The sequence below is a fragment of the Neolamprologus brichardi genome, chromosome 2, assembly GCF_056152115.1.
Source record: "Neolamprologus brichardi isolate AB-2024 chromosome 2, ASM5615211v1, whole genome shotgun sequence".
Classification (NCBI taxonomy): domain Eukaryota; kingdom Metazoa; phylum Chordata; class Actinopteri; order Cichliformes; family Cichlidae; genus Neolamprologus; species Neolamprologus brichardi.
This window is the reverse complement of record NC_142105.1, coordinates 6,815,229-6,830,717: the sequence shown is the minus strand read 5'-3', so window position 1 is coordinate 6,830,717 and position 15,489 is coordinate 6,815,229. Positions and strand designations below refer to the sequence as shown.

The window sequence follows — 15,489 nt, the reverse complement described above, 5'->3', positions numbered from 1 at the left end:
CCATTTTTTGAGAAATATTCCACGCAATAAGAGTTTTCAATGCACAAAAAGCGAAAACACATACGAAGAACTTTTGACAGCTACGTTCTGAAGATTTAAACAGTTATTAACATTAAGATGCATGTTAAAAAAGAACTTCTATTGAGATACATTTACAAGCAAGTCTGATGTTTAACAGAGACATTTTTCTATTTGTTTTGGAGCAGCTTAAAATACCAGAATATGGGATTTTTTTATGGATTTCTTTCATTTTGTTTAGGTCTTGATGTGAAACTTGGAATTGATACAGATGAGCCAAATCAAAAGGCCAGTATTTCAAAGGCTCATTATATGTAACCCTCTCTGACTCAAATCCATCCACCTTCTTGGAGTTCAAAGCACACCACACACCAGGTGAGAGCTGAAAACAGTACCAGAACTCGCTTTGTGTTTACACAAACAGTTACTGCATATATGGCCCAAAAGAATTACATCCACAGTAGAAGACTGCTCTTTGGTTCCATGATTAGTGGACTGGCATTTACAGATTTTCTAGTCTTAATGACAATTTAAAGCAATTGAAAGTAAAAACAGCACTTAACTATACATTTATACAGCGCTTCATCTGCCTAACACCTACACGTGATTTAGGGTCACCAGTTATCCTAGCACGCATGTCTTTGGACTTGGGGATAAAATCTGTGCATTCACAAACTCCAGACAGAAAGGCTCAAGACAACAAGGAGATTGAGACCAGGAATCCTTAAAGGCTACAGAGTACCTTCCTCTTTATACAATGCAATAACATTAAGAGTTTATAAAGCTTTACAAAGGCAGATTTTACAATGGCAGTCAAGTCAATTCAGTTTTAATTTTAAAGCGTCAAATCACAAGAACAGTGATTTGATTTCAAAGAGCTTTCAATTGTAAGGTAAAGACCCTACAATAATATAGAGAAACTCCACCAATCACATGACTCCCAAGGAAAAACTCCCTTTTAACAGGAAGAAGCCTCGGGAAGAACCAGGCTCAGGGAGGGGCGGCCATCTGCCATGACCGGTTGGGGTGAGAGAAGGAAGAGATGACAAAAGACTTGAAATTAAATGTATCTGTTTAGTTGTGGAGTAACTTGCTATGAAATCTGTGCAAATGAAGACTTGACCACCTGAAAAACAACATGAGCTGTCTTTACTCCAGCAGACAACGTCTATTCTCCCTCCTTGAAGAATATAATCATTTGAAAGCTGTTTTTCAGGAAAAGAAAGGAAAAACGGATATCCAAAAGGATAACGTGGCCTCAAACACCCTCGTCTTGCTTTGTTTGCTCAACAGTTTTATTAGGAAACTACAAGTGAACACCAAACGTCATTCTGGGGGCACGTCTCGTCACCTGGTAACCATTTTCATACGTGTCCAGGCACAAGTATCGACATTTAGGCTGCTGTTTTGAAGCATTCTCTAAATGTATATGTAGGAGGTGGGGTGTCTACTTTTATAAAACCGTATACTGCTCTCCGCCACCATTAAAGGTTTTTGTGTCATATTTAGAGTTGAGTTTAAAGGTTATTTTAAATTTCTTCCAGCAGTTAGACTCATCACTTTAATAACGGCGTAAAAGAAAGAGGGTACTTTACCTGCAGGGAGCAACCTAGTTTGGAAGTGTAGGTGTTCAGACAGTGGATGTTTGATTTTAGAACAAAACTTTCCAATTGGAGTTTGATGTTTTGCAACAGTGTCAGTTTCAAGGCCTTAATATCTCCACGGCCCCTCAGCTGAGTGTTATTCCCCTACTGTTGTGGTTAAACAGTATTCACAGCTCACGGCCTGTTCTGTACTCCCACTGCTCCGCTTGTTGTTTTTCTCTTCCCTTCAAATGATCAATTTCCAAAACAGCTAAACCTTTTAAGTCTGGTCGTTGCTGGTAAAAGTCAATCGCATTAACTCTTAAAGGTCAAGAATGTGTCACCATTATGTAGGAAAGCTGTTTTGCGAGCCCCCTTTGAGTAAGATAAACTCAAGACAAAGTAATAACTGTCATTATGCTTAGAAGAACTGACGGGTGACTGCAGCAGTGGTATGTTGGCTTTTTAAAGCTTCAGCTATTTATCTAAAGATATGTTTAGTTTTTGCAATATTAGACATTCTATTATTTACAATCTACTGCTATGGTGATGTGGTATCAGTTATAAAATTACCCTTAAAAAGAGCAATGTCAATTTTTCAGTTTATCAGTATTTTGTACAGTGGAGACACATTGTAGTTCTTGTATTATTTAAGGTGCTATTTAGTCTTATTTGTATTTAGTCAAGTACAGTTAAGAAGAAAACTTGCATAGAAATCAATGTAAAGGCTATGATGACCTTCAAGATGTTGCAACAGAGAAAACCTATAGTTCAGATCTTAAGATTGCACACCTGACTCCCACACATGCCCTGCATTTTAATGCTCGGGGTTTGTGTGGAGATGCGTTGCCACCCCTTAACCACTTACCTTTGAACATATGAGTAGGTCAGGTGTGTTCTACTTTGGAAGAGAAAACCTTGGTTGACAAATGGCACGCACAAGCAGGTTTGGTAAACGGCATTGTCTTGCTGTGCCAGCAGCAAAGGACATGGTTTCAGAATTTAGTTCTAGTTCTTTGGTTAAATACTGCTTCTTTCCACAAAATAACAAAAAAAAAAAATAGGTCACATTTCATTAGTTTTCCTATTTGTCTTTTGTCAGATCAGTCACGGTGACCCGATTTATGCAGGTTTGTGAAAACAAAACAATTTGAATAACCCACTTTCCATCCTTTTCTGAGTAAATGACTGTGCAGAATTGTTTATTTTCATAAAATAATAAGCAGGGTTGGGCCAACCATTTGGATGACTTTGCAAAGTGTGAAAATTGGAGATTTCACACAGAAAACATTAATATTTAAAAAAAAATTAATTAAAAAATTGGTACACGGCAGTGGAAATGTAAGGAAAATATTTCTAAAGTTGAACTGTTTGAATCATAAAGATGTAAAATACTTTAGTTCTAAAACGCTCGATGAACATGTGAATATTTTGTGTCTCCAACGATGCTGTCACAATTTTTAGCATTTAATGTGCACTGTCAGCTTGTTTATACTTGTTTATTGTGTGTTCTTAACTAGTATTTACCATCAGGCAAGTTATTCCTAGACTATTTCGAGCTGATAAAGTGTGGGAACCTACTTTGCAGCTGCTGACCAAACTCCTACAAAATTAGCCGGCTATGCGTAAGAGACTCTCTTTATGTGTAGGCCAAAGAAACCAAAGTTAAACTCTTCATTCTGGTTTTGATAACAGAAACTGCCGTCACAAGATAATTAAAAAACAGCTCGTTATGCAGTTTTTTATTTTAAAGCTTTTATGAGATTATCAGATAAGTCACTGTATTGAGCACTTTTTGTGCGATCTGGTCACACTCAGACGGAAAAACGAAAAATAATTTAGCTTTCCTGTCTACTGGAATCAATATATGAAATTCCTCACATTTTATACAAGAAAACTTCCAATCAACTTTGTGGGTTACCATACTGAACTCTAATGCGCTGCAGGCTAATTTCATCAGCATCTTGCCGATGGTAAATTCCGGCTTGCAGATTTACCACTGGCCCTGTAAGCTTGTTTCGTTATGCTTCATTTATCAAACTTCATCTGTGATTGCTTATTTACCCGATGACAGTGTCAACAGGAGCCGAAATCTACATTTTGATATTACAAATAGCAGCTGGTATCATCTTTGAATGCACTAATGATGACTCTGAACAATAAACAATATAAACAAGCCTTGTAAACAAGCTGTGTCATCCCTTTTGTCATAGCAATGAACAAGACCAGAAGAGGCAATCCCCCACCCACGGCAGCTTTGTATCTTCCTGTACACTTACGGTAATGAGCATGCTCACATTTCATAATCATTGATAATCTCCTTCATTTGTCCTTGCACCTAAAACAAAACAAGTCATCATGTTTCTCTCAGTCAGCATTTTAATTAAAAAACATACACACTTACTTAAAAAATGCCAAGATGCGTGTGTTTCATGCAAACTTTCAACCTCGCGCCTACTCTCTCCGCACCATGGCAATGCAAACTGTTCACAAAGGGGAGACCACAGTGTAGGAAATCATACTACTGCAAGTGGGAGTAGGAAGTCAACTACATTATCAAGAAGAAGTAAATAAATCTGCCTCACAGTGTAAAATGCTTGAAGTGCAAACGCATGGTGAATTCACGAAGATCCTTTTAACTTTCACTTAAACTGCCTGAAAAGACAAGGAACACATCTTACATTTTGTTTTTAGGCCATGCCACCCATACTGAAACCATAATTAGATGAATTCACATTAGAAGAGCACGTATTAGACACGTATTTTATTTATTGTACGCATAAGAAGAGGTACACGTGCAATAAACAAAAACAAAACAAAGCTGTCATTTACGGTTTGAGCAAGCAATATCAAGTCAAAACAAAAACAAATTATGATACTGATGAGCAACAACTGTGGCCGAGCTACGTAATAATGAAATACAGTAGCAGACAAATAGACAAATCATTTGTTGACAAAAAAATCAAACATTTACTTTTGATTGACATCTGGTTTTAGGTCACCTCACACTGATAACTCGTGGCAAAAATGGTATTTAGAAAAATGAACTGGGGGTCTACTCTTAACTAACTTCAATAAACTGTAAAAGAAAAAAATACAACAAATGTTATTAATTCTTTATTTTCAGTATAAAGTAAGAAAAAGGTACATAGGCATAACTTGTACACACATCTAAGTTGAATGCATTGCAGATACAACTGTTAAATCACAGTCTCCTAATATGATGTCATTTAAGTAACACAGATTAAAATATTTATTCATTCTGTGACATCACAAGTTCTCAATCTCAGTTTACACTAAAGTGACGTTAATCCAACTTACCTATCGGTACCAAGACATTCTAACTATTGTTATATTAATAATAATAAACTAATGTAATTGTAAGAGTTTTGTATCCATTAGTGAGATGTGATTACTGCACCAAGGTAAATACGTATGCTGCTCTGAATGCTCTTGTTGACATTCGGCTACATGTCGTTGAAGACAAAGCGCGACTTGAAACAAGCCGCACTTTTTTGTCACTGTGTTTAACACTCTGGCTGACCACAAAGAACATTTCTCAATGTGGCATGTCACGTCTGACCAAGACTGTTAGTCATAATTGAAACAACATGTGTCAGTAGAGCAAGTTCTCTGGAAAAAGCTTGAGATGTTAGTTCTAGATATCTGACGATAAGATTTCACTTTCAACTAAGCCACTAAGTTTAAGAGAAGTTTTAATTGATGGCCTTTTTGTCATAGTTGCATAGATCAATTAATTTTAGTTTTATGTCAGTTTGAATGAGTAACTACATTACAACAAATCCAACTAACTCTTGTGATGCTTTGAAATTAAGTGCAGTGCCTCTGCTGTATTGGTGAGGTGCCTCAGAAGACAAAGTAGAATTTCAAAGTTTCCCTCACACATACAATTTTGTGAGAATCTGGTCAGGTTGAAAGCTAGACGTCTATTGTTATGCATCAACTTTTGCCCATTGCTTGCTCATAGTGTGTTGTCTTAATGTTGGGGTTTTTTCTGTATTACTGTAGCGTCCTTATCTTACAATATAAAGTTGCTATTGTGACTTGGTGCTATATAAATAAAATTGAATTTAATCGATGACCATTCACTAGCTGTAAATTCCCCAGACTATTCCCTATGCTACTCTTTTATTGGTTCAAGTGGGCATAACAAGTACGTTGTACCAGGAAACAAGTTGTCTTAATTTCATTATCAACTGATACACAAATGCCAATATTTTTGTCATCCAAGGTTTTGTGGTGTACTTGTAGTGTGAGATCAAATGGCCATGTAGGTAATAGATGCATGTGGGAACCAAAAAAAGGAACCACTGGCTGTAGTCTGACTAGTTTTCTATTAGCTTTTAACTAATATGCAGAAAGGAAGTGTTGAACAGGATATCTGTTGCGTGGATATCATGGTTAGACTGAAAAAACTGGCTTCTAGCTCAGCAGACTTAACTGCCAGAATAACCGTTTAAAGTGAGCTTGCAGGGGGATAGTCAGTCTCAAACTGGGGCCTTCATTTTTGTTAGACGACATCACCACATTTACCATTTTTACATGCATTAGATACAAAAACAATAGAGTTGCACTGGGTAATTTCTTCTGTTCGTCTTTAATTTACTCATATTTGTAATGAATAATATGTAACAGCTTTTTTCTCCCTGACTGCCCGTTTAATCAGAATGACTAAACACGACTAACCAGTTGTAAATCTTTGTAATTTTTAGAGGTATTTTTTTAAGATTGTTTTTGATTGGAATTGAAAACCGGTGAATCAATTAATACGTATGACATTAATCCAGATAAAGTAAAAATGTAAAGTTAAAATGAGGTAGATTTTCACTTCTTGAGAGGATTTTCCTATTACTGGTTTATTATTTAATCATTAATAAACATTTTGGAGTTTTTTTTACAACTCAAATAAGCTATTTGACAAAAAAAATGGGGAAAATGATGCACAAAAACCGTTGTTGGACCTTGCAACTGGAAAAAGAAGCTAAGAGCTATGAAATGTAAATGATACATCCTTATGCTTATGTAACACCTTGAACAATCTTGCACCTTTATTTCCACTGCATTTCTTTAATGATAAGGGCATTGTCCCTTATCTCCTCCACTAATCCTCCACTCCTCTATAACGGGGGAGGAAAGGTTTTATAAATTCCTCATGTCAACAACGCTGCTATGTAAGACTTTTAGACGTAAAAACACAAACCAGCACACCACAGGTGGGTTAGGAGGGATTCTCTGGTGGTGGCCAGATGAGGAAATTCTTTTGAATTTTGAATCTACCTGAGGACACTTTTTCCTTTCTGTGTGCGCATTACAGAAGGTACTCCTGATAAGACGCTGAGGGTGATGCACCTCTTAGACCAGTCGGAGCCCCCACCCACCTGTTCCCTTACGCTGACGAAGAGAGAAAACAGACGAGAGGGGTTTTCTCTTTCACTCTCACTTCCTCTCTTCTGGTTGCCGTAGATTGTTGTAAAGATTGTGTGTATGGAGAGAACTTGCGCACTAACACTGACGGGGCAGAAAGACTGAGGTAGCATGAAAATGGACATACTGACTAACCTATGATACAATCTGAAATTCCAAAATGTGTAAGTTGTGAAGTGGAGTAGATGACCATCATTAAATATTCAGTGATATTTCCATAAAAGGTTTCCTACAGCTAAAATATAACTGTGATTAAAGATTGTTGTTTATTATTATTATTATTATGACAACCAATCTATTGTAATAAAAATTGAGCTCATCGACTACATGTCTTTCTCTTTTAAACACAATGACCTCAGAAGCAGATTTTAGTCATTATCTTTTAAAACTGCCCAATGAAAAGTCCCATTTCAGTGAAAGCATAAAGCAGACTTTATTTACATTTGGCATTGACATTCAATTGAACTCAGAGACAATGAGATATAATATGGGATATAATTCAGATTGTCAAAATTTCACATCCATCCGATTCTCATTAAAAACAGTGTGTCAGGAGTCAAAAAAAGAAAACTCTCTCTTGACCAAATTATTTAGAAAGTTAAAAATACGAAGGAGAATTCATGAGGACAGTGCCACGAAAATCCAATAGCATGGGTGCTTAATTATGCAATATTAATAGAAAGTTGCATGTTGTTTCATGCAGCCAACATGGTGACAATGTTACTTTAATACCAAGTTTGTGACTGTGATGGACAAAACAATGTAGTCAAAATGGCAACAGAGCATGAAATGATACAGAGGCAAAGGTGTGTAAAGCTTTTATTTTTAAACTGCATCCCAGTGATGATGATTGACATGTCTAACATCATGTCAGCGCAACACAAACACAACCATACAAACAATGCAATCAATAATAATTCCTGACAAACAAAGTCAAGCAAAGCTGAGCACGGGCTTTGTCGATCTTTCTGAAGTAGAAGGTTATACAGATGCAACTTCTACAAATAAAAGTGAGAAATATGACTGCTGTTTTCTCTCACTGTGGTGAACCAATGCATCAGATGACTGACATAATGTATGTTTGACATAAGCAAAAATACAAAAATTCCCAATATACAGAAGTTCTTTCGTGCCAGTGCGAGTTAAACTACAGACAATAAACCTGAAAGTGAAAGAAAATAAATAGTAATTTTAACCCTTAATTCGGCATTCATAAACATCTTGTTTAAGTTAACCAGAATCAAGTGTTTATTCGATCACTTTTACAAGCTATTCAGTTTTTACACATGTGACAATAAAAAACTAAATATAAGTAATACGTGGTGTTTCTTATCCTTGGAGAATCTTCATTTTTGATTGCAATTTTCTTACATGTGTATTTTTAGTACAAAAGAAATATGAATTTGAACTAACAAAAACACAAAAGAAAAGACAGGTAATCCAATAGCAATTACCTATACTCCTCATAGCTGTTGTAATATTTTTTTTATATATGCATTTTACTATATATACACATATGGATAAAACTGAACTGTTGATCTGTTGCTCACCAAAAGTGGCAGCAACTAAGTTGTTGAGTTATTTGAAGAAAGAACAGACACAATCTTTTCAACCAGTTTTGGATGTGCCTTGAGTGTTACTGATAATAATGAACACCTAGGAACGACCAGATGCCTAACCGCCTCACCTACAAAAATAGTTGATTATCAAATAATTACAATGTAATTACAAGATAATGACAACATTTCTTTAGAAAACCTCTTCCCCCCCCCCTGCAGACCATCATTAATCTGTGAGTCTGTAACAGCATGTGTCATCCTTTTGAAATGATGTGACACTGTCAGCCCGCTCCATAATGACACATGCAACTGTTTCAAGGCATTTCATAAGCAGACCCTCTTAAGCCGCAGTACGTTTCCTTGATCTTGCAAGTGGACAAAGAAATCTGTAAGAGACAAAAGAGTGAAACAGCAGCATAAAGAACTACTCAGCAAATGTTACTCCAATATTAGCTTACTTCCTTATGCACTATGAAAATACAACATATATATACACACACACACACACATATACATATATGTGTGTGTGTGTGTGTGTGTGTGTGTGTGTGTGTGTGTGTGTGTGTGTGTGTGTGTGTATATATATATATATATATATATATATATATATGCATACACACACAGATGTTTTTTTTTTCTTTCATGTCTCTTTGGTAAAACATTAACTCTTACAAAGGGTTTCCTGTTGTTGCCGAAGATATTTGTCCGTGTAGGTGGCCACAATGCAGTGAATGCATTCAGGTTGTCAATACCACACCTACAAAGAATACCTATGACACGGTACAAGCTGTGGCTCCACTGATTCAAAGTGAAAATGGGAAGTGTCGTCGCCGTTCCTCTAGTTTCCGGGTGAGTTGGGTGCACTCAAACGAGTTTACATTCACACACTAGTATCTATAGGCCCCACGCACGCGCGGCTTGACGCCAGTTTCGGATCACGTAGTGGTGACTGCCAGTGGAAAAGAAAATTTCATTACTCACACACTAGTTTCTGCAGTTTTCCAACTCTGTAAAAGTGGTTTTCCTGTGTCCTCAGGGATAAGTATAAAAAGGTAAGCGACACAAGTATCTGCATTTCCAGTAAAACTTGGGTAAAGCGTCTTTTGGTGAATCGGTGCCTGCTGCTGACACTTAACAATATGAAGCTGATCGTTTTTTGCCTTTTCACAATCTACTGTTGCTCTTTGGTCAAAGCATCTACCATGGAGCACAAAAAACTAAAAGAAGTCCTTAGAGAACTGAAAATGCTCAAAAGCAACCTTCCGGTTAGTTCATCTACATCGACTTTTTAACTGCTTTAACTGCATTTGACAACTTGCTTTCTAGCAAACTAACTTTCATTACCTAATGCAATCTTTTTTGACTTCATTTTGCAGAACACAGAACTCATGATGAATACTCCACCAAAGGATATTGAGGTAAGCAAAACTACTTTAATCTAAAATAATGCAGACCTTATGGTCACCACTACGATAAATATTGGTGGTTGCTTACTCATTGTTGTTATGCTCCCACTTACTGTAGTTAGTTTGTCAGGCGCCGGGTACTGTAGGAGTACATCAAATGATGTGTGAAATACCAAAATGTGCAGGGTGATAAGCAGCTGTAAAACTCGAAACTTAAAGGCTAAAGGTCCAGATTTAAATTTAGCATCTGCTCTTTGATCACAATACTTAAAAATAAATGACTGTCAGATTAAGCAGCAGAGGAACTGTCATAAAACGTTTACAAAGTAAAATGTAAGCATTTAAAATTTAATTTAGCAAAACTAAAATCCACATAATTAAGTGTTAGACAGGATTAAAACTACATTATACATTTCTTAGTTTAATTAGAAACAAAAATATGACTATTATACAGAATATTTATTAAAACTTTGCACTATGAAACCATGCATTTTTGTTTTTCTGAGTTGATTTGACTAAGGTGAAATCCTCAAAAAGGCCATATACATTTCAATATTTATAAATAGAAATGACAACATTTACTTTAAAGGCTCTATAGCACATCTTAGCAATGAAACCTAAAAACATTTTGTAAAGTTTTGCAATGCTCTTGTGGTCAAATCCTACATAGTCTCATTATGTACCCTTTATATCACTAGACTTGTAAATGTTTATTAAGATGCACTGCATTACTAGTAAATTCTAATCAGCCTTCTTTCTTGTCAGGCTTATTCATTTTCATTCAGTGAGTCAACTCAAGAGTGTGCTCAGTGCATTTTTTTTCATTTTCTCACAGCTTCCTTTGAGTGAAATGTGATGAGTAATCAAGCAGAGAGCAGACAAAACCATTACACTTCCTCACGCCACCTCTCAAACTGAGCATTTGACAGAATGCTAGAAAACTTTTGAGTCAATATTCTGTTTAACATCTTGCAAATTACAGTTTATCTCACACCGCGAATGATGAGGATTGCCAAGCATCTGATCTTGCTTTGCAAAACAAAGATTATGGTTTCAAAATGAGATCACAACACTAAACTGTAGCAATAATGATAAGATTTAACAATAACTGTAGCAGAATTTCTGATTTTTAAATGCAGCAAAACAAATTGCGGCCGATTCGCTAGGCAGATATAAAATACTCAAAAAAAACTTTGACCCAAGCTGGCTGAGTTCACGGGTGTCACACCACACTGGAAAATGAGTATCTAAACAGAAACAAGTGTTTCACATGGGGAAAAATTGCATTGTACCATCAGCATTCTCATCCAGATTTTTGGAGGGAAACAATTCATACAAAAAAAAAAAAACCCTCTTTCACTTAACAGAAAGTTATCATTGAAATAGTGGAAACTCTGTTTGGTTCAGTTTCATTTTATATAAAAATGTTTTTTGTGTGCATCAGATTGGAAAGTCAACTACAATGAAGTCATGAAATGAAACTACAAACAATAGCTTTCTTGGAACAATATTTTTCCTTACATTGAAACAAAGAAAACTCTCATTTTCATAGCCAACTGTAAATGAAGTAGAACTGTGCATGCATCAAGCTGTTGTGTTCCCTTTGTATGGTGCTGCGTGCGATACATCTCATTTAAAAAAGCAAATGTATTTAAAAAGACCAACCGGAACCCTGACATATATATTATATGTGTGTGTGTGTGTGTAAGATGGGATAATCATGATGTCATATTCACTATCATTTCTTTTTCTTTTCGTAACAGGACTGCTGTTGTCTGACAGCCTTAACTTGCTTTCGGGAGACTCTGCTTGAACATTTTGGCATAAGTGGAAAATATCAGAAAAAACTTTACAAGAGTCTTAATCATACCCTTACTGTAAGTACATTGTTTGGGGTGGGACTCACATAATAAACCATATACCTTAAGTCCTATTCTAAAGACTAATGTCAACATTTTAGTACACTGCATTTCTAAAACTGGCATATTTCTTTCAATCATTGCAGATCAGTGGACTGAACTTTTGTAACACAGAAACTTCTACGGTAAGTAAAAATTAGTCAGCATTGCTTTTCTCTCTCGATTGTGACTATTGTTTTTTGGTCTGTACACTCTTGTAGTAAATGACCATTTAAGTAAACTCCTTTCTTCTTTGTTTCTTTTTAGACCAACTGCTCAACCTGCCACTCACATCCTAAGGAAAATGCATCAGAGTTTTTCAACAGACTGGAGTCTCTGGTTCAAAGGGTAAGGCTATTTCAGATATATTTCAGAAAGCTATACATAAAATACTAGACCATTTTGTTTTTATGGTAAGCTTAAAATAAAAAAAAAAAGGCTATGCTCTTTAATATGATCATAAATGTATTGATGCTAGCTTGTACAGCAAATTAAGTATTTATTTTCATCCATTTTTAGGGTCTAAGCAGAATGAGATGAACTGAAGATCCATTAGCAACTTTAGAGAAGACACTACTTTGTAAAGGGCCAAGCACGTCGAAGATTGCGTCTTACAGCCTGATAAATATTTAACTTATTTATTATTTATTTATATTGAAGTGGTTAACTCACTCAAGCTCTCAGGAAAGCTGCTCTGCTGCCACCTAGTGGACTTCATACCCTCAGTCAGTGAGAGGGAAAATTAATTTATTCATTCATTTTGTAGTTCTCAAAGAATAGTTTAATAATGACATTTATACTGTGTATGAATTTCCTTAGTACATAAATTATTTTGTAAAACAACTGTACCATCTGAAAATATCAAATTAATTACCATATATTATTTGATGTGCCTAGTTTATATGAAGGACAGATTCTCTGCTTGTAGCAGGAACTGAAAGACAAGTGTTCTATTTTTTTTAATTTTTTTAGCAAATGGGCATTTTTTTCATTCTGGCAGTGGTCCATTGTATAGTTAACATGTCGTAACTTTCTCTTGTCAACTTCATATAAATGGCAGGTTGATATTAATAAAGATAGTGTCTAACTGTGCTATCAAACTGTATTTATGATATAGTTTATATGTTTAGATATTTATTGTTTAAATGTTTGATACCAATTACAAGTTTTTAGTATTACCTTTTGCTGGACTATACTGAGAAAAATAAATATAAATGAATTTCACAGAAAGTGAAGAGAAATTGTGTTGATGTTATTCATGTTTTTTGGTTGTTTTTTGTGCTCGTACGACGGGATGTGAATGGGTTAACGAGGCATGTTGTTCAAAGTGCTTTGAGTGCTCAAGTAGAGTAGAAAATCACAAATAAAAGAACCAGTCCGTTTACTATGTTTTGACCTGACATGGTTCTGGAGGCAATTCCTGAAATGTAAAGATACATTTTCCAGGAGCTTAAGTTTAAGCTTGCATTTGCATTCAGAAGCTGTAAAACGACAACATGTGATCAAACAAGCTTTGACACACTTGCAGCTATATCCAAAAAGACAGCTGGAACACTAGGAGTGGCTAAATCAATATATCTCTGAAGAAGAGAGAATTGGTAAAATGAATAGGTTGTCCTGGATGTTCATGGAAGACAACAGTGATGGATGATCACAAAATCTTTCCATGGTAAAGAACGACACCTTCTGGACAAGACTGTGTACAAGAGAGCAGAGGCTTGCACAGGCTTCCTCAAGGTTCAAGCCATACTAGTTTCATAAAACTCTGAGCAATACTCTAGGAGTGGAAGCAAATCTTGTGAAAATGAAAAAGTGCCCATGACAACACAAGAACCATGGCTCTGAGACCCATTAGGTGACCACTGAGCACCTTTGGTCAGACGAGCTGAACAGAAAAAGCTAAAAATAAAAGGTTTGTAGACATGAAACTAAGATCAGCAGGAAGATAAAAGAGTAGTGCTCATGATCCAAATTACATTACGTAACCTGTAAAGCACAATGAAGGTAATGCCATGCATAGCTTCTAGTGGCACAGTGTGACTAATGTTTTCTAAGGAGCTTGGAAAGAAACTGGACTTCTTTAAGTTGCTTGAAGACGTTTCACCTCTCATCCGAGAAGCTTCTTCAGTTTTAAGGTCACGTGGTGGAGATTCCCAGATTTAAACCCAGTGGGAGTTTCCCCCCAAAAGAGGGACAAAGGACCCCCTGATGATCCTGTACCTATCACATGAGCCAAGGTGTGAAAACGGGTGTGGGTCACAATCAGCCAAGGTTTCGGTTGAGCTCATTGTGAAACCTAGCCCCACCCTATCTTGTGATTTCCTTAAGGTCAAATGGCAGAGGATTGAGTGGGCATTAAGGTGTCTGGGAAGGGATCTCAAAACTGGATTATAGATGTGACTAATGTTTGCTGAAGATACAGTTAGGGCCATATCTATTTGGACACTGACACAAGTTTAGTTATTTTTACCTGTTTACTGAAACATATTCCAATTATAGTTACATAATGGACATGGACATACTCTGTAGACTCAGCTTTTGTTTCAGGGTATCCACATTCAAATTGGATAAAGGGTTTAGGAGTTCCAGATCCTTAATATGTGCCATCCCCTTTTTAAAATGTCCAAAAATAAATGTAGAGTTGATGCAAAGGCTATTTTATGGGCAGGTGGGGGCAATTCTTTCGTTATGTCATTATTAATTAAGCAGATATAAAGCCTGGAGTTGATTTGAGGCGTGGTGCTTGTATTTGGAAGATTTTGCTGTAAACAGACAACATGTGGTCAAAGGAGCTCTCTGTGCAGGTGAAACAAGTCATCCTTAAGCTGCGAAAACAGAAAAAAAGCCATCTGAGAAATTGCTACAATACTGGGAGTGGCAAAATCTACCGTTTGGTAAATTCTGAGAAAGAAAGAAAGCAAGCATCGGTGAACTCACCAACGGAGAAAGACCTGAAAGTCTATGGAAGACAACAGTGGTGGATGATCACAGAATAATTTCCATGGTGAGGAGAAACCCCTTCACAACAGCCAACCAAGCAAACAACCCTCTCCAGGAGGTATGAGTATCGATATCCTCATAAAGAGAAGGCTACATTCAATTAATTCAATTCAATTCAATTCAATTCAATTCAATTTTATTTATATAGCGCCAAATCACAACAAATGTCGCCTCAAGGCGCTTCATAGATACAGAGAAAAGCCCAACAATCATATGACCCCCTATGAGCAAGCACTTTGGCGACAGTGGGAAGGAAAAACTCCCTTTTAACAGGAAGAAACCTCCGGCAGAACCAGGCTCAGGGAGGGGCGGCCATCTGCTGCGACCGGTTGGGGTGAGAGAAGGAAGACAGGATAAAGACATGCTGTGGAAGAGAGACAGAGATTAATAACAGATACGATTCAATACAGAGAGGTCTGTTAATACATAGTGAGTGAGAAAGGTGACTGGAAAGGAAAAACTCAATGCATCATGGGAATCCCCCGGCAGCCTACATCTATTGCAGCATAACTAAGGGAGGATTCAGGGTCACCTGGTCCAGCCCTAACTATATGCTTTAGCAAAAAGGAAAGTTTTAAGC

At 36.5% G+C, this 15,489-nt stretch overlaps 2 protein-coding genes across 3 annotated transcripts in view; one reads left to right on the top strand and one right to left on the bottom strand.

The window, feature by feature from the left end:
- bbs12 (Bardet-Biedl syndrome 12) overlaps positions 1-15,489 on the bottom strand; it is a 58,249-nt gene that overhangs the window by 11,456 nt on the left and 31,304 nt on the right. The window lies entirely within an intron of this gene.
- Positions 9,729-12,496, top strand: il21 (interleukin 21). Of its 2 annotated transcripts, none has more exons than XM_087852456.1 (5): positions 9,729-9,870; positions 9,982-10,023; positions 11,775-11,888; positions 12,017-12,055; positions 12,177-12,305. In XM_087852456.1, exons 1-5 carry the CDS (start codon positions 9,745-9,747, stop codon positions 12,303-12,305), a joined length of 450 nt encoding a protein of 149 aa, XP_087708582.1. In that variant the 5' UTR covers positions 9,729-9,744. The 2 variants fall into 2 exon arrangements, with proteins under 2 accessions (XP_087708582.1, XP_035767075.1); XM_035911182.2 differs by lacking the exon at positions 9,729-9,870 and adding an exon at positions 12,429-12,496 and having other exon boundaries at positions 9,913-10,023; positions 12,177-12,257.

Excerpts from the sequence above, each read along its gene's own strand:
- il21 (XM_087852456.1), top strand. The coding sequence starts at position 9,745 with ATGAAGCTGATCGTTTTTTGCCTTTTCACAATCTACTGTTGCTCTTTG. Across the intron at positions 9,871-9,981 it reads TGCTCAAAAGCAACCTTCCG|AACACAGAACTCATGATGAA; the intron begins GTTAGTTCATCT and ends TTCATTTTGCAG. Across the intron at positions 12,056-12,176 it reads GTAACACAGAAACTTCTACG|ACCAACTGCTCAACCTGCCA; the intron begins GTAAGTAAAAAT and ends GTTTCTTTTTAG.